The 20,119-nt window shown below is 41.8% G+C and overlaps 1 protein-coding gene across 3 annotated transcripts in view; it reads right to left on the bottom strand.

The window, feature by feature from the left end:
• Nucleotides 1-18,071, bottom strand: part of WDR33 (WD repeat domain 33) — a 66,596-nt gene extending 48,525 nt beyond the window's left edge. For all 3 annotated transcript variants that reach the window (XM_066194013.1, XM_066194011.1, XM_066194012.1), the window contains exons 1-2: nucleotides 17,933-18,071; nucleotides 1,521-1,739 (exon numbers count right to left, since the gene is read on the bottom strand). In XM_066194013.1, the coding sequence (XP_066050110.1) occupies nucleotides 1,521-1,724 (204 nt within the window). In that variant the 5' untranslated portion in view covers nucleotides 1,725-1,739; nucleotides 17,933-18,071. The remainder of the gene's footprint in view (nucleotides 1-1,520; nucleotides 1,740-17,932) is intronic.
• Between the last annotated feature and the right edge of the window lie 2,048 nt (nucleotides 18,072-20,119).

Here is a 20,119-nt window from a genome sequence, read left to right as displayed (position 1 = left end):
AACTCCAGAAGCGCGGCAGTCCTATGTAACAAGGAACAAACAGTATTGTGGTACTCTGCTGCCCAGTGTCAAACCTTTATACTCAGGACAAGAATTTACACCAACAGCAGCTGCACTGATGAACTCCCCATGAAATCCACAGAGCAGCACGAGCTACAGAAGGACCTTCTGCAGCCCAGGCAGAAAGACAATGCTTTCAAATGGCTGAAACTTAGAAGACCAAGGGACAACAATGCCTTCAATTAGTTAAATTTTGTGAGTTGTCAAACAAAACCTTTTCACAAACACTTCTCATGAATTGAGAATTAAATACTTATTTGGCTTTGTGCCACAGGGGCTACCAATGTGAATCTGTGCCATATTGGAAACAAGTTAGAATTCTAGGTTAAACATTCCCAGCATGCACCACTACAGTTTGCTACAACTTCTTAAGCCAGGAGCAAATTATTTATTTTCTTGGTTAGTTTTTTTTTTTTTTTCCTAGAACCACATTAAATGATAGTACTGAAGCCAGCAGATGGAGATCTGACGTCCATTTTTTTTACATTATTACTGTTTTAGGAAACAGAATTTTGAAGGTGCTCATTCCTGCTGCAGTAAAAAGGTCCTGGACTTCTAGAATTGTTTTTTAGAATAGTCCACTACTAAGAGAATCTCTTCTGGGGTATTCCTAAAACATAAGAATGTGTTTAAAATGTTTGATGTTCAAACAGATCTTGGAAGATAATGGATTAGGTATTAAGAAAACCTTCTAACTGTTAACACTTACAAACTATAATCATGCATGGGCCATAGCAGATGGAATAATTTCATCATGTTTTTGCAATGCTGCTCTTGCAGTTGCAACAATGCAAGTATTTAGATTTCATTCTGTGTCATACAGAGTGACATCCAGTACTCATAAATTTTGGATGGGAAAATTATATTTCTTAAGTAATGCCATCCCATTAGGTGAACTAAATAAGCCATTTTTTAGAAACATTTATTCAATAAAACTTAAATGTTAAGTTTTTCTCTATTTCCTAACTGTATAGAAATGACTTTCAGAGGCCACACAGTCAGCTGAAGAGATCTTCAGTAAAATGATGAGAAAACATTTTAGTGCCCTGATTTTGGAGGGGAAGGGGTAAAATGCTTCATCTTTCATTTTGGGAAATTTCTATTTCAAAACAAAAGTTACAACGACTACATTATTTATAACTAGTTTTTATGAAAAGGAAGAACACATTACACAAGATGCTCAACATAAGATATTCAATACAAACCAACCTGGAATTTCAAGACAAAACACAAAAGCAGGTATTTACACAAAATACACAACACATGCAGTTTTCTTGCCAATGGTCAACGTCATTGTTTGATTCGCAATATACCAAATTTACAAGCATCTGTCATTTAGGTTGAAAACACAGCAGCCGATCTCCTGGTCATCCAGACTGGAAAATGAAAAGCACAATCTCAAGTATCAGGAAGGGAAAAAAACGGGTTTTTAAACAAAACCAGATCATTCACATACTGACCTCCAGATACTTGATGACAGAGGGGTTGTAGTCGATGGTTTTCCTGTTGACAGCCTTCCTCATGCGCTTGCCGTCGAAGGTGAGCTGCTGCATGGCCTGCTGCTGGGCGAAGTCGGGCCGCTTGTAGAAGAGCTGCCGCGGCGCCTGGTGCTGGAAGCGCGGCATGTGGAAGAAGCGCGGCGGGGAGCCGATCTCCGTGGCCATGGCTGCGGCCAGGGGCTGCACAGAGGGAGACGCTGCCTTAGCACACGGTAATGACACAAACCCCTTCAGCACCCTCAGACCTCTGCACCTCCCCTAACTTAAGTGTAGCAGGATGAGTAACAGCTTCAGAAATTACCATTTCTAGGCAAAAAAAAAATTTGAAGATTCCTCTGAATAATTTTTTTTTCACTAACAACAAAACAGGGAAATGTGGGTTCGATGTTTTCTGAGCTTCAGAAGAGCTAGCTCTTCCCAACAGAAACTTTTCAACAGTTTTCTTTTTCCCAAAACGACCTTGTGTGAACAATACTCCTTTCCCATAAGAGGAGGTGTTGTTTGCTATTTGTTACTGAGCCAATGGGAGAGGTGTCAACCCTATGGACCAATAACGTGTCTTCTTAGCACAGCGTGTTATAAAAGGGCTGAATGAATTGTAAATAAACCTTTTGATTTCTTCTGCCTTCTGACTGGAGTCAAGCATCTTTATTTCGTGTCCTATTGCGACGGGGAAATGCTTTTTTTCTCCATCAGGAGGAATTATGCTTTGAAATACATCACTATTAAGTTTGCATTCCCATCCCTAAACTAAAAAGGTACTGGAAAAGAATGTCCTCAGTAAAACAGTATAAGTAAGTGCAAGAAATGGCAAGAACCTTCAACAGATGATATTTCAGATTCAGTATAAAAAACAGTAAACACCACATTAATCATAAATTAATTTAGCTATTAAAAGAGAAAAAGTTTTCAAATGTTGACTCAACATCTTATTCTATGACCTAAAAATAATTTTATACTCCTTTCACACAACTTCTTGTAAATGGACCACAGACCACATTCTACCTGTAGCTATATTTTCAATTCCATGACTGCAAAATAAATGAATTACACACTTAACAAAATTTAGTAAATATAACTAAGACTCACTGAGAATGTTAAGAAAATGTGAGGGGCAGGGAGAAAATTTCAATATTCAGAATTTTTCTGACAGACGGAAATGAGTGTAAACCCTCATTTTTCAGTCTAAGAAACCTTTAAATGGTGAGATCATAGCAACTCCTTCAGGGCTGAAAACTACAATATTCACAGTCTTTAAAGTACATACTAACTTGAGACTAAGTACCAACACATGAGGAGCCAATAAAATGTTCAAACTTCATTTTGAACATGTTCTTCCCCACATCCTGAACTCATTCTGGAAAACATTTTAACTAAAAGAAACCAACACTGTCATCAACTGAATTCAAAACTGCCTAGAAACCCTCCTTTGCACAAAGGGTTAAGTGCTTACACAGAAGCAAAGTACATGTAATAAAAAAAAGGAAATAGATTTCTTTTTTAAAAAATTACATAATCTGCTTTTAAATTCATGAATGTGCTTTTTTAAGTAGTCAAAATACATGTATCCTCAATTTGAAAGAGCTGAGAAGTCATTTCACTGCCAATTTAAAAATTTTATCTTGCTTTTTTTTTTGATCCCAGTAATTCAAAAACATTTCCCTTTTTAAAGCAGCAAAATGAAACTAAGATAGAAATGTTAGATACAAGAGACTGTTTAAAAGCAGCACAGAGTTTGATCCTTTTTAAGAGGCCCATTCTAACCACTAGGAGCAGGCTGCCCTTTAAGTATCAGGCAGTTTGCTGGCACAGAGCAGAACAGCTCTGCAAACTCAGGACTCATTCTGCTTTCCATGCTAACCGAGTGTGACAGCCACGAAAAAACCAGCTACCTACAGCAGCCAGCCCCTGCTACACAAAGATCTCCCCACTACAGCCAGCACAACTATCCTCCATTTGAGACAGGTTCAAACTAAACCAGCACACTGCCTTAAACGAGGTGAAGGACATTTAACACCTTTGGCGGATGCAGCATCTGATGAGACCAACTCGGTAACTGGAATGAAGGTGGGGGAAGACAGAGAACTGCTTTCATAAAACAAACCCTCATCTGGTGGCTGGAGGCTCATTCGCCCCAAAGCTGCCCCATTCCAGGGGGGCTAATCAGCCCCACACGTGTCTGGTTGTCTCCAAACGCTCCCACTCCACAACCACGGCAACACACAGCTACTATAAAAGACAGGCTGCCTGTAACAAAGAATACAAACTTTCTCACGCAGGAATTACTTCAAGCTCCTCTAACACTTTTTTGAATTATCTTAAAACTTGGCAGGAGATACCAAACTGTTGTAAAGAAGGTGTCAAGTGTTAAACATCAAAAGGAAAATTTTATTGGGGGGGGTTTATATCGAACAAGAGAAAGTGGCTTCTTCAAAGGAGCAGACCAAGCTGGCATTGAACACACAACGCCATTAATTCTCCTAACTGTAGTTATTCAGTAGTCAGAGGAAAAAAACCAACAGAAACAATCAAAAAATCCCACAAAAACCAACAGCACACCACAAGAAGCCCCAGAAACCCAGATGAAATTTCCAGTACTACTCTTTCCCAAGTCTGAAGTTTGACACTCCCTTACACCAATCAGTGCTCTAAACCAGAGGGAAGAAGATATTTTCTCAAAACTACACATCTATACTCTCTAATAGGTAATGCAAGAATAAATGTCAAGAACTGAGACCAAGAATGCAGACAAAGATCTATGCTGGAGCTTCCAAAAAAACCTGATCAGCTATATTTGCAAGAAATCCCCAAAACCCTTTTTAGGGAAACATGGCAAAGCAGCAAGTTAATACTTTATAGTCATGTTCCAGGAAAAAAAAAAAATCTGCTGAAGAAATTTTCCGCATTTGCCATCATTGGTAAATACAGCATTAAATGTGATATGGGTTTATTTAGATTACAATAGTTGTGACTCCAACCAGTGTCTAGCATAAATCAGCATAAACAACCTTCACTGAAGGCGCAATCCACATTAGCAAAAGGCAGGACCAAAGGCATAAACATGTTAATTACACCTCGTCATGCCTACAGATCCTTCCCCATCGGGATTCTGACAAGACAAAAGTGACACCACAACTACAACAACATGACAGGGGAGATGGTACAGGATCACAAAAACGAAACATTTATATTCTGTTTTTTCGATTTTTGAGACCACTGCCTCTTATCACGAGAAGCCTTCTACCTGCATTTACAAACTCTGACAAAAGTATTGTTTATCCAGCTGCTTAGGACCATTTTTTTTTCTAATAATTGCTTCAATATTATGTTTTATCCACATAATAGCCTCGTCATGTCATGTGTGCATTTCACCAGTATATAATCTATGAATAGATAGATAAAAAATGTGCGTACATACATTAGTGCATATACACACCAAGTGAAGCATCCAAACAAAGCAGCTTTAGAAATTGTTTTGGCACACAACTATCACATGAAACCACAGCATTTTTTCCCAGAGACCTCTACTGGAGTCAGAAAAATATATCCAGTTAATGGTTATCAGTATCCTACTTAGTCCTTTGCTGGGACAAACCAAAACCTCAGCAAGCTCTCCTTAAGATCGTTTCTATGAACACAATGTCAGAATTCAGCATGTCTGTTAGCTGAAGCTCCTTTAGGATTGGCACTGTGAGCAGAAACACGCAAACAAGTATTGGAGGACACTCTGCAATCCAGTGTAGTAACATCCCATTTCCTATTTTCAGCAAAGTACCAAACTTTTTCTCTATTTTAGAGTCCATCAACGGGAGTTTTAATGGAAGAAACCATATTTTTCTTAATTCACACACTTAGAAACAACAGCAAGATTTGTTTCCAACATCTGGCCTAAGTCACCTCTGATTTTTTTGTTTCTGGATGGTAATGTTACCAACCAATTGCTTTTTCTTCTAGTTCATTGCACCCTTATTGTGATGTGAACTATGTTTATTTTTGTATTCCATTTTTCCATGCATCCTTGTCAGTTTTCCACTTCCTGTACCCATGAACATCCCTTTGAAAGGCACACACATTTTGAGACATAAATGTATTTGGGCATATCAAGCCCACAGAGCCTTTCATTTCTCCCAGTGGTGCCATAAGGGTGCCAGGTCCATTAATGCCATCAAGCAATCAGAGGGATGCTACTGGAGAACAGAATTAAAAATGAAAAAAACTCTCAAAAATCTTCCACCCAGAGCAGCCTGGAGAAAAGGCAGATGGATTTGGGCAGTTTCCTTGCTTTTTAAAATGAGCAAAAAGTCACACTCAGTGTTAGTTAATTACAGAAAATGGTTACCACTGAAATAATGCACCCAAATGAGGCTACAAAGGTAATACTGGCATTTAATGTAGTAGCCTTACTACTTTACCATCTTATTTGGAAACGGTTGTTCCTTTTAGATAAAAATGAACCTTGCATTAAGTTTTGAAAATGGACAGATTGTGACTTCAATCATGCAACCAGAGCATTTCACACATAACTTCACTAAATCAAAATAAAACAAATTAGGCTACTCAAACCAAACTAAAACCACCACACTGGTAAACCTTGGACAAAAAGTGTCATGGCTTATATTAAATACATCACCACTTATAGGTAGATCAATTCTACAAGAAAAAAACCACCAAACCCCTGACTGATATATAATCTTGACATATTTCATATGGTTTATGTAAATTATAAAGCTCATCATTAATGAAATGCAGTTCACAGGTAACTAAAACATCCTTGCCTATTTAACAGGTGTCTTTAATTGAAGGTAAAGAACCTTGGGCGGAGCACAGTGAGATATAAACTGAATATGCCAAAAGAAAAGTGTGTTTCCAAATGGTGGCAGAGAAGGTTCTGCTGCAGAGTGCAGCAGCAGACACTGCAAACCCTGCACTGCTCACCCAACACAACACACTGAAGCTTCAGAGACACGGCCTGAAATGGCTGAAGCAGCAAAGGAAAACGAGTGCTAAAAACTTCCTGAGTGCATCTATAGAATATTTCTTTAAATGTGTATTAGTTCTATTATAAAGTACACACAGACTCTAAAACAATCACTTTTACAGTGTAAAGAATTGACAGGAGTTATCTGCACTCCAGCAACTCAGAGGAGTTCAGAGCATGGTTTGGGACATGGTGAAAAGCAGGATTGGAGAAGAACCACCTCAGCTTCCTGAGGCCTCAGAATAAGGTAAGAACACCACACTGCAAAGGCACCTCACCAGGTTTATTGTTCAATACACCTTTCTTTGATTAGCAAAGCACTTCTACACCTACAATCTACAGATAACTGATTTTAAAAATTAAAAAGTCCAACGTCAATAGTCATCTCTGAGAAAAATTCTCTCTGCATTTTTCATGTATTGAGGAACCTGTAAGTGCATCTGAAAAAACACACCTGCTCTGAAAAACAATCATATCAACTACAATTTAATGTTATTCCTTTCCCTCTTTTACAGAGTATCAACACTTGACATGCACATTCCAAAAGATCTGGCTTTCTTTTGTCCTTTGGGAGAATGTGCAACTCTGCTCTGGAGACCAGCACTGGATCCTTCCATGGCTTCTTCTTCCTGAGGAAAACTCTTTGTCTCCTCATCCAGTCTCTTTCCTTTCCTGGGAATCCTACCTCTTCCCAGTGCAAAAGAATTGTGTAAAAGATATATTCCAGATATAGAAGTATTCCAGACATAAAATGTTCAAATTTCTGCCATCCTCTGCAACCATGTTTTAGAAAATTAAAAAGAAAAAAGGAAATAAACATGCATGCACACACACACCCCATTCCTCTCTTACACAGAAACAGAGCCAGCCATCCTGGTTAGAGACTGAGAAGAGTGACAGACAAGTTCTTGAAATCATAAAATTTCTGGGCAGGGGATTACACAGGAGAAAAAAAAAAAAAAAAAAAAAAAAAAAAAAAAAAAAAAAGTCTTCATTTCTGCAAACCATTTAAGTCAACTGTAAACTGTCTTCCAAATACTTTAAACGAAATGAGACAGACCCAAAATAATTTCTCTTTTAAACAGTAAATGAACTTGAGCAAAAGATTTGTTTTCAGCCAGGGTTTCTATATCTCCCTTCTTCACTCACCGACAGGAATGGAGAAAGAGAGCTGCAGAGATGCTTAAAACCTGCTAAAGTACCAGAAAATCACATCACCAAAACCACTGGAAAAGCAGCACCAGCAGCAGCAAGCTTCTACCACGTCTTCCTGAAGATACACTTGAAATATGCCAACACAAATCTGCCTGTCTGTCAATGAATTAATCTCTCAGAGCACATGAGGTTTGGTTTCTGCTCCATTCAGATGCCATCATTTGTCTAAAGAAAAGATTAATCTTACATTTCCCTCACTGCACATAAGGTAAATCCACTCAGAAAACACAAAAATATGAAAAAAACCCCAAAGCCCACTATGCCAAATTGCAGATGCAGTGAGAACAGATTAATCTGACCAATTCCCCAAATTGCTTTGTGTTTCAATTTCCTACTGCACTGGAAAACAATTTAATCAGATTCATAAAACAAGATTACCCAATGTCTGAAAATTCTACATATCTGTGAGACATAAAATCAAAAATCTCAAGTAATTCTGAGTACTTTTCTTATTACATGAAGGTTGTATTATTTTTATTTCAGAATGGATTTGAGACAGATTAAGCAGTTTCATTAGAGTATAATGGTATCTTTCCCACGGATTATGAGAGAGAATTGGTGTATAAAGCAGGATTATAAAATCAGTTAAAAAACTAGATTCAATAATCTAGTACAAAGTTCCCAACTTTTGAGTCAAAAGCAGATCTGTAACAGTAAAAAAAAAAACTGTGCAAGGTTCTACACCTCTGAATATTTAAAAATCATATTCCCACTTTTGAATTACATAAAGGCACTGCAGCATGCATTTTTGTGCATTTTTATAGGCATATCTCAAAAGATTTCCTACAAGGCATGCAGATATGAGCACAGGAAGTTTAATCTTACAATTGGAGAGACTCCTTAATTATCTACAGGTGCTGGAGGTCCATAATACAGCAAAACAAAGGCAGAAACACTGCCCTGTGTTACACAACTCTGCTATTATGCAACATGCCCATTCTCTGCAGCAAGCACATCTTCCCTGGGCTCCACTGCTCTGCTCCCAAAACACATCTGCAATCATTCTCTATTGTATTCTATTTGTGAACCAAACTTTCCTAGAAATGGGGTTTAAATTCTGACCATGCAAATCAAGGGAAAAAATTCAGCAGCTTTCCCCATTCCAATCATTGTGTTCCAATTAAAAAAAAAACCCTCATTTATCATTAAAACTGCAGAAACACACTTCAATTAATAATTGTCCAAGTCACAATAAACTACTCTGCTCAAAAGGCTCACAGATTTGTTCCTATTTGGAAATACTTCAAAGCTTTTGTTTTATGCACAGTCCAAAATCTCCTACACTGGCATGATCAAAAACCTAAAATGCAGCAGCACTTTTTTTCCCCCTTTAACTTCAGTTCTGTATTTTCACAATGCCCATGAAGTTCAAACCTTGGCATTTTCAGCAGAACCTGAACACAGACACACACTGTATGGAGTCTGAAAGGACAGAACACACAACATGGCAAAATGGGATTATGTTGATGCAGTTCTGCATTTAAAGGGTTCATTATTCCCTGAAGGAAAAGGAAATATTCCCTGATATTTAATTGACAAATGGGCCTACACCTTTCAGTTTCACACTAAAAACACACAATGTCAAGGACTCCTGGAAAGAGGAGAGCAAACTTAGAGACAACTGGAGTTACCTAAAGTCCCAAGGGAGAACACAACAAACAGCCAGCCTGGAAGTCTCAGTTACTGCCTGGGGACAGCAGCTGAGCTGCTCAGCTGCATCTGAGTTACACACACTGCAACACCTTCTCTAAACACTGCCTTCCAAACCTGGAGTTCTAGTACTCAACAAATACCTCATCATCAAATCACAAATGTTCTTTATTTTATGCTCAAGCTGACCCCTTGACTCATTCCAAAGCAGACATACTTACAGCAGATCATGTGCTTACATTCGAAAAAAACCCTCAAAATACCTCAGTTCACAAGAGTCGAACAGCTCCTGCTTTACCTCTCTGGCTACAGCAGAGAAAACTGCTTTCACGAGTGGAGCAGCCAGGAACCACTGCCTTTCTGACCCTCACAAAAACAACTTCTGTGAGCTAAAGTTTCTTCAGCTGTAATTCAAAACAAACATGGAAGCAACCACGTGCAGCACAAGGTCACCACATAGATTGCACCTCAGCTAAAAGAGAGACAGGATTTGGTTTGCTGCCATGACTTTACTGTTACCAATTGAATAAATACCTTGGGTTTCCCTTAAAAGTTTATTCACAGTAATTTTTTTTTGGTAATAAAACATTCTTCTTCCCTCTAAACTTCCCAAACGCCCCTTTATTCCAGCTGCTGCTCAGCATTTATCAAGACCTGCATTATAACCCGAACTGTCTTTTATTGTGAGTCCCTGTGATAACAGCAATTCACCTCAACCAGCTGAAGACTCACAGCTTGCTTTTCACACTGCACTGATTGCTGATGCTGTCTCACCTTGGAGCTGCTACTTTGTCAGGAAACAAAACTTTAGGACTGATGTTTCGAACACATAAACATGCCATGACAAATACTAAAGAAACGACATACGAAAAGCAGTTTAAAAGAAAAAAAAAAAAGCCTGTCATCCTTGTTAATCCTAAATATCAAGATACTCTCCAGATGGTTATAATATCAAATGTTAGTGAACAAAAGAGTCAGAGCTGAATCTGTGTGAGATGTTCCTCCCAGTGCTACTCAGCGTGCAATCTAAGAGGAGAACATCGCTGTTCCCTGCTCACTTGGGGTCTCCTGTGAGCCTGCAGGGATTCTGCAGCTCCTACAAACCCAGGAGAACTCTGCAGGCCTCCTTGCTCATCTCCTGCTGAGCCATTCCTCAAGCTCCTCCTGACTCAAGTACTACTGTTAGGGACATAATGGGATGGACAGGGACAAACAAGAGAGGAGGAGAAAGAGGGACAAGAAATTCCCAAAACAAATTGTTCAGAGGATTTTATTATCAGTGGAAGGGAAAAGGACCAGAAGGATTAAGGCAGTTTGTAGAGCAAAACTGAAGTTGGGAAACACAGCAAATTGTCTTCGCCTCAGGAACAATCTTCTGAAATTCTGATGACTAAGAAAACAAAAGTCCATACAATCCAGCAACAGTTTCATTTTCCTCATTCACCCTATGGAACAGAAACATACATTTTAATATACTAAGCATATTACCTGAGTATCTGAGACTCTAAGAGTTGCAAATTCAACACTGACAAGACACCAAAACCTTTCTATTAGAACTTGGGAATTAGTAAAAATTGTAACATGTTACAAAGATTTAGTTTTCACAACCCTTATCTGTTAAAGGATTACCAAACATACCTAGAACTCTTGCAACATTTGCTTTTGCACAGAAGAGAGGCTGCAAACACCAACAGAACCAAGAAAACCTTTATTTCATGGCCCCAGGAATGCTCACTCTGCCCCTCTCTCCCCCTTTAATGTCACTCAGGGCCACCTTCTGACAGAGCAATGCTGTTTGCCACACCACTTTCTGGGCCAAATAAAGGCAGAAGAGTGTTATAAGTTTCTATAATTACACAACTGAAGTCTGGAGGGGGTAGCAGGGGCAGGATGATAGTGCTACCATGTGTGATCATGTGAAAAAATCTGCCTTTATATGGTGAGAAGTGTAAGAAGGTTAAAAAAACCCCCCAAAAAATCTAAAAGCAGTGTTTTTCAGCAGTTATTAACTGTATGTCAAAGATCCTTTTTCTACTTCTCTCTCCAAAAGAGATTTTATATTTCAGTAGAAACTCCAAGATAAAAGAACTCTTTATTTCACTGGATATTTTAATGTTGAAATCCATTCACCACCAATACCCACACCCTAACCTGTATACAGAGGTGGAGACTTTGTGCCACAGAGCCCTCATCTCCTGGGCACCTCAAGGTTATTTCCACAGCTCATGTGTTCAGTGTAAGAAAAGAAGAGACTAAACAACTGCACATCCACACTGCAGAATAAATGGCCTATAAGAGACTACAGTACAATATTTTCATCACAATAGCCAAGATATTTTAAGGGATTTTTTATTCTCTTTTTATAAACAGATGTAGCAGATGCACACATATTTATCCAAGACAGAAATTTGTTATCTGCCCCAACAGCAGAGTAGTTAAATTAGCAACAATGTTTATAGCAAAATATGCAAATCAATAGCTACAGTTGTTATGCCTAGACTTAGCTAATGAAGAGACACCCTTAAGCAAAAGTAGTGGAATTGCAGCAAACAATTCAAACATTATTGAATCATACAATGCTGCGAAACAAGCACGGTGAACCCTGCTAATTATCAACGCTCCCCATTTTTGTCTTACTGTTGAAGCCAATGAGTTAAAAACAAAAAAAAAAAAAAAAAAAAACCAAAAAAAACCCAAACCAAACAAAAAACCCAATAACAAACCTGAACAAACACCTGCTAAATTAAGGAAATAGTCAAAGAAAACAGTACTTCTAAAACTATTTTTATTAATAAAAGTTCTGACTGCAGATTATTTATGTGAAGATCTTCAGAACTGTAGCTTCAGTTAAGATCTGAAAGTCTAGCAGATATGCAAACTATTCTTTTGTCAGTTTGCTGGTGGATAGGCTAGGAACTGTTCAATCCCATGAGGAACAAACTTACAGCAGGAAAAAATAAACAGTGCTGGTTACTGTAGTTTCAAGGTCCCCGTGTACAAAATTACAGATATCACTTGAGCAGTCCTAAGTTTTGTCAGAAATTTTCATCTATTTTTTAAACATAACCAACCCAGATATTTCTTCTATCATAAGAAACTTTCAATACTAGAACACTTTCGAAATTGATGGGTGATACCTATACATCTCACACAACTGAGAAATAATCAGAAATGCACTTTCTTTGAACTGGAACCACAGAGCCAGTTTTTTCCAGGAATGTTTTCTGGTCTTTGCTTGTGGACTATGAGCCATGCAAACACCTATATGCAGTTATGAATATATATACATATACATACATATATATATATATACACAGTGCTAAAAAAACACAATTAAATTCTTTAGTGAACAGCCTTTGCTTTTACTATTTAGTGGAGTTCAATAAAAGCATGTGATCATCATCTGTATCAATACATTTCTCAGTAAAGCCAAGCTCACACAAAGCCTTTCAAGGAGAAAGGCTGCAGTGTCAGATTCTCCCTAAACACAAGACTCATCAATGACAATTCGGCAGAACAGCAGGACACCAGAGAGCTGCAGTTTTGAAAGTTGGAGTTCTCCAAAAATCCCTTGGCATTTCTTTCCTACTTCATATCTCCTGCCTTGAAAATACCAGCAAGTTTTCCTGCCAAAAGCAGCACTTCCATCCCCAATTCTAGGTCGGTATTTTTGTCTTACTACACAGAAAGCCTGGCAGCTGTGCCTTGTATTAGTCAGGAGTCCACATAGATAATACTGGAAATAGCTGCTTCATTTATTAGGTTTACATTTGCTAAAGGAGACGAAAATATTTGTATCCATCCATAGAAAAAGATTGCAAAATATGGTTTGATGAGTGATTCTAGGATGACTTTAGCTCCAAACTCTAATTGAGGAACAGTGTAAACACTGCAGGATGAACACACTCAGTGTGCTCTCCTCCTCCCTCCCTGCAATTCTGCACAACCCCCGGTTTTCCTCGTGGTACAATCCTAACATTTCCCCAGTTTCCGCAAAGAGGTGCAATGCTTTGCTTACAAACAGGACCAAGTTTTCCAAGGTGAGTGGTGATTTTTACTGGGATGGGGGCAGCAGGACAAGGGCAGTAGCTGCTTCCTGTGACCACACAATTTACCTGCAGCAGCAGCTCCTGAGGGAACCTCAGCGTTGAATTGCTGACATGACCCAAACCGAAACTGCAGAGACCAAATCCAAAGCAGCCCTGGCCTGGCCCCTCCTTCAGGCCAACACAAACACCTGATGAGCACACTGGACGTGCACCTAAACAACTGCTCGGTGTTTAGACCATCTGAGCTAACACTAGTCACACTCAGAGCAGCCTGTCAGGCTCCTATTGGGAATCCCAGGGAATGACTCCACTGACCCAGCAGGAAAACCAAAGGATCAGCAGGGGAAGTTACCAGTTGGCAGCCAGATTACTGCACAGGTCCACAGCCTTCAGGCTGGAAATCCAGCACTTCCATCAGCTGAAGCTGTGGTGCTGCCTCACCAGCTCAAAGTGCAGCTCCCATCAAACCCAAAACTGCAGATGGATATTCCTGTAGTCACAGTAAATAAAATACAAGTCACTGTGCTGCCAGAACTGCACTGTAAACACAAAACTACACCAAACCCATGAACTACTAAAGACTCCTTGTTATCCAGCCCCTGGCCTCTTTAAAAAAAACACACATTAACATATTCTTCTGTATAATGTTTCTTTTGGATTTGGGATAATGATTCAAAAGAACCCTCAAATGATTAAACTGCAGAAATACAGATTAATTCATGTACCCCTGTGTTCCTACTGAATTATATGAAACATTATTATATAAAACTGATCATAGTTCTGGTGGCAAAACTGCTTTTGGCCTATCCCAGACTGCTGAACTCCATGGCACTCCCTTCTGTAAAGTCACAGGTGAGAGACTAAAGTCACCTAAAATCCAAGCACTGGGACCATCTGCTTTGGACTGAAGCCTGGCACTGCAGACATGACCATGATTTCAGGGGCGTATTTTCAGAGGAGCTGCTCTGTCAGACCAGAAGGGTGCAGCCGCCTCTCACCAGGCTGACCATCACCCACCACAGGCCAGGGCAGAGCAAGGCACACACAGGGATGTGCCATCACCTCCCCCTTCCCTCCTCACTGCCTCCAAAACCCGTGTTTAACATCCAGACTAAAACCAAACATCTTATTTCTGCTCACAGAAAGGCTCCCCCTGTACAGCTCCCTGCACCACCTTCTGAATTATAGAATATTATAATTTTAATTATTTAAAAGTATCTAAAATTCTAGGTTGAATAAAATCACAACTAATTAATAACATTTTCACATCTTCAAAAGTTAATAGGACTTAGTTTTTGAACCAATATACTTCATTATACTGAAGACTAATTAGATAGTACCAAAGAGCTCATATGGCATGATATTGTTCTCCACATCAAAATCAACAAAGTGAACAGAAGATTGGAAGTGCTCAGATTTATCAGAAGTGTATAGAAAAAAATCCTATTTAAAGGGAAAATGAAGATAAAATTCTAACTCTTTTTAACTGATAGAAAATCAACGTACCAGGGTTATTTGATGCAATATACGAGAGGAAGAAATGTTTTCATTTGTGTCTGAAGAACGTGAACGATTGCTCATACTTTTTAATATTCTATCTATATGTGTAAGAACACTTGTATGTAATTGTTTGGAACAACACAAGCTTTGTCAGGGTTACACAACAGTGACATTCAATACTGTAGAGTCTTTCCTTCTACTGGTGAGAGAAAATGTGATTTTCCTACGCCACAATTAGTGCTCAGAACAGGAGCCCAGCTCTGGTGCAGAGGCAGAACAGGAGCAGCTCCAGCTGAGTTTCTGTGCCCAGCCCTGAGCAGGGCTGGGATCACTGCAGACACTGCCTGGACAGCACACGTGTCAGCAGTCACATCACCCAGCAGAGGAGCCAGCTCGCTGCTTTCCTGCTAAACAACACCCCAATCCCCACCTCAGGCTCCACGGCAGCAGGACTGGCACTCCCAGCCTGAGTGGGGAGAGCAGGTTGAACCACAAGTGACATCATGAAATGCTGAGTAGCTTTTTTTAAATATCAGTGAGCGAGAGCAGACTGCTGGGAAGTTTAGCACCATTTGGAAAATAGGGGACCATGGATGCTCCAAAGTGAAGTGAAATTACTGGCAAAACACAAATCAAAACTAGTTAGCTATCAAAAACTCTACTTCTCTGCTCTTCCCTGCAGATATTTATGATAAGAAGGAAAAATCAAGGTTATCTTAAAGTTTAAATGTTCTGGAAGACCCTTAGCACATCTCCTCCCCACCACCAAGCTCTAACAATATTCAGTTTCTGTATTAACCGCATCAACCAGGCCCACACACCTGTATTTTTATTTCCAATAACAAAACAATCCAGGATCAGGAATGTAAACATGGCAAATAAAGAACAAACTTTGTAAAACTGACAAACACACTGCAGAAACCTCCCAGCTTGTTTTTACAAGTAGTTTTCTAAGTCATAACCTCTATCTGAGCAAGGCCAAAATAATTTTCATTTCCAGTGTAACTGAACAAACTTCTGAAACTCCCCATGACAGCTGGCTGGCAGATGCACAAAATGAAGTATTTTGGCATGGGATCACCCCAGCACAAATTTAAACTGTATTCAGAAGACTCCTCTTCCAGGGATGGGAACAGCACAGGAGACTTTTTATCCCCTTCTCAGAGGAGGTATCTCTGCTGCAGCAAAAGAAGCCACTCCTAGCACCTCTGTCTCCAGCACAGTTTAGGATTATTTGGCTTTTACTTCCTGCGCTGATATCACAAACACAAAACTAATGAGGAATTTTAGATTCCAGCAGTCCAAACAGTCTAACAATTACTGCTCAATGGCGAACCAACACTTTGGCCACCAGGGAACTCCTGTCACTGGTGGCAGACACTGATATTTCAGTCACAAGGTTTTAGCAGCTCTAAGAGGAGTTACTCACACCTGACATTCTCTGCAGCTCTAAGGCTTTTTTCTCCCCCCCAGTCTTTCAATGCTTTTATCTGGTTTTAGTATCCACCTTTTCAGATCTTCTCATTAGGACTATTACAACACTAGTGAACAAGATGTCAACAATCAGATTTTTGAAACACATTCAATAACTGTATATTCCTAGAGTAAAATGATGGAAGACCATTGCAGCAAATCACTGAGAAGTAAATGTCAGTTTACTTGGGAAAGAACTCAGGAGAAGGGAACCCTGAAGTATTTTGGCACAATACTTTTTCCATACTGTAAACTCTCTGACACACAGTATTGCCTGTCTTAAAGGAAGGACAAAGCCTAAAGTAAACATAAAAGTCAGAGCATTAAGTTAAGCATAAAGGAATAAAAATGTGCTGCAAGAAGGATGAGGAACTGCTGCCTACATGGCAAAACATTCCCAAATAGCTCCCACAAACTGCAAGCAAGGATATAACGTGGTTTAAGATTTGTAGAGCACAGAACTACTTACCTAGGACAATTCTGTCACACAGATGTGTTCGAGCAGCTGCTAATATTAAAAAATGCTGTACTGGAGACTATACAACTGTTTACTCCTAACAGTTAGCAGAGAGAAAGAACACACACCTCTCAGAAGGCAGAAGTTTAAGTGAGTTCTCTCCAAGGGAAACCCGCTGATCTTTTTTTTTTCAAGTCGAAGACGTCCCCTGGGTTTGCTGCCCATGCACAGGCTGCTGAGTCCCAATCAGTGGAACGTGACACCACAGGATCACGGGCCCCTCCACCGTGCCAGCACAGGCGTGTGCCTGTGGGTTATTACACTGCAGGGACACACTCGAACAAGTGTTGTTCTACAGCGTTACACGGTACAAAACGTGAGCAACAGCCCGCCCAGGATCCGTACGAAAACCGAAAATAATGGTTTCCCATCCTTCTGCCCGTTTATTAGGCCTAGGGAACTAAGACAGTTCTTTCCTAGTAACCGCAATTATCTCACTTGGCATCTGAGAAGTTTAAATACTAACTTAAAATACTACGACTGTGGCTTTTTTCCCCCTCTCTCCTTAGTGCACAAAGGATTACCCTTGTAAAGGACTACATAAGTAAAAAACTCGAGGTATCTAACACGGTCCGTAATGGCCAAAGCTTCCCAGCCCTATCGTCAAAGCAGTCACAACCCGACCTCCACTCGGAGCCAAGGCAGAGAAAAAAAATATTTTTAAAACCCCAGAATTACAAGAAGTAGAAAAAGCCAGGAATGAGAGGCTCGGGCGAAGGCACCACCAGACCCCTGTGCAGCGAAGAGGACAGGGGCCCTGCCGTCCGCTTCCAGGCCCGGCCCTGGAGCACAGCCCAGCAGCGGCCCGGCCGCGGCGCTGGGCCCAGCCCGGCTCTGGCCGCTCCTCAGGGCGCCCGGGGAGCGCCGTTCCCGCCGGCGGCCCCCGCCCTGCCCCGGCCGCGCCGCTCCGGGGCCAAGGCCTAAAGATGGCGGAGGCGGCCGCGCTTCCCTGGCTGCTCACCCGCCCCGCCCAGCACCTCGCCGCACTCACCGCCCGGCCAGCCTCTCGTACCGAGACTCCGCGCCCCACCGACACCTCGCCGCCCGGCTCCTCCTCCCGGCCCCGGCAAACTCCGCCGCCGCCGTCTCACGGCCCGGGGCCGCCCGCCATCTTCCCTCCGCCTCCCCCACCAGCAGCGCACGCGCCCCGCACCAGCGCGCACGCGCACTACGCCGGGGCGCGCGGGCGGGAGCGCCGCGCCTGAAGGGCCGCGGGCGGTAACGCGCGTGCGCCTTGGCGGCGGGGCGGGGCGCGCGCCTCCTCCGCAGCCCCGCCTCTTCCGCTTCAATTACAGGGCGGAGGCGCGCAGAGCTGCGCGCATGCGCACTGGGCCCGGCCGGGAGCCGTCCTGTCTGTGGTCGGGGCGGAGGGAGCGGCGAGGGTTCCTCAGAGTCCCCGGGCCCGGACCTGTCTCCGGACGCTTCCCGGGACCCACCGGGACCGGACCGGCCCCCAGACACCCCCGGGACCCGCCGGGACCGGACCGGCCCCCAGACACCTCCGGGACCCCCGGGCCGGCCGGCTCCAGCTTGCCGAAAGGGGCACTGCCGGCCGCCAGAGCGATAACTGCTTGGAGCGCAGCCGTGTTCTGCGCCGCTCCGTGTTCTCTCACGCTCACCCAACGCCCAGGCGCTACAACACAGCCCGCCTTGTGTGGCTCCCAGAAATACCTTTGGAATGGGGCTGCCCAGGGAGGTGGTGGAGTTACCGTCTCTGGAGGGTTTAAGGAGAGATTGGAGGTGGCACTCAGTGCCACGGTCTGGGTGCCGTGGTGGTGTTCGCTCAAAGGTTGAACTCGATCTCCAGAGGTCTGTTCAAACCTCATTGATTCCGTGATTTCCTTCTCCTCTGTCCCCGTTACACGGCTTCAAAACACAAGCAAAACCTACTGTCTCAAGGCTCCTAAAAATCTATTTGTGTAGGATAGCGGGAACTCCTGAGATCATTTACAGATCATTCAGTCTGCTACACTCCTCCTTGGCAGTCCTAAGGGTGCTTACAAAAGCCGTCATCGAGTAGTAATGCAGGAGTGTAGATAAAGAGGTGCCAATGGCCTTTTTTCCCTGAATTAGTTGGGATTAAGACCTAAGAGTCTCTGTGTTTAGATGAAAATGTTTTAAAGCTGCTTGAACAGAAACATTTTACAGAGCAAACCCTTTTAAAGCTGCTTGAACAGAAACATTTTACAGAGCAAACCCAGTTCAACGGGACCAGCTACTGGGAGGCGTGTGCTGTATCAAAAGGGGACACAAAGCTTTATAAAATAAAGATTGGCCACGTTGTTTTTTCTTCTTTAGTTATAATTATTCTGGCCCTGTTCAAGTTCCTGTGGTCGGTTCCAGGTGCATGTGTGGTTTACAGGTTTGCAGGAGCCACTGCCACCCCAGCTCATACACAAAGCTGTTTTGAGGCAATATGCTCCAGGGGAGGTGAGCCCGAACAGTTGTCACACACCAGTACAGCCTCTCGGCACGGCAGAAACATTACATTTCTAGTAAGAAATGTAAGTAACTACGACCTGAAATAATGTTTTATTTCTCTCCCTTTTGCAAGATCAGTGAGACTATTGCTTATCATCACAAATAGTATCTGAACACATCTTTCTGCCTCTTCGTTCCAATGTTCTTCCTGCAAAATTTTCCTTCTTTCTGGCGTGATGTTAAAATTACAAGACTTGAAAGGGCTGCTTTAAGAAGTTTATCCTAAACAAAAGAACATTCCTTTCAACTAAAAGCCGACAATTTGTGAATCTCCCAGAAGCTGAGCTCTGGTAACACCGGGTGTGCGATTCCCACAGGCTGCACCAGGAGCCAGCCCTCCACTGTGTCACATTATTTATGGTTTGGTTTCGTCTCAGGATTAGGGCAGTTAGCAGCCTAGTTCAGGAGTCCATCCCTCCAGAGGTGGATACCTGGCTGTGTTAATATCAGAATTACTGGGTTTCTTCACCTTTTTCTTTCTGTGGCAGGATACAGATTGGGTGTCTGCAATCACTTGGCACAGAACAGGGGAGCAGAGAGGGAGATGCTGCCCCAATGCTTTCTCACTGTGATCACAGTAACACCTCTGATCTGTGCTAAACTGTACTTGGGTTATTACACTCTTGGAGTCCCCAGATCTCCAGGATCTATTAATTAAAAAGGTCCTCATTAACAAAATCATGGTATGTACCTACTG

Source organism: Chamaea fasciata, unplaced genomic scaffold (assembly GCF_029207755.1).
Source record: "Chamaea fasciata isolate MVZ Bird 193981 ecotype frontalis unplaced genomic scaffold, bChaFas1.0.hap1 SCAF_11, whole genome shotgun sequence".
Classification (NCBI taxonomy): domain Eukaryota; kingdom Metazoa; phylum Chordata; class Aves; order Passeriformes; family Sylviidae; genus Chamaea; species Chamaea fasciata.
The sequence above is the reverse complement of the archived record's forward strand: the minus strand, read 5'-3'. Positions and strand labels throughout refer to the sequence as shown.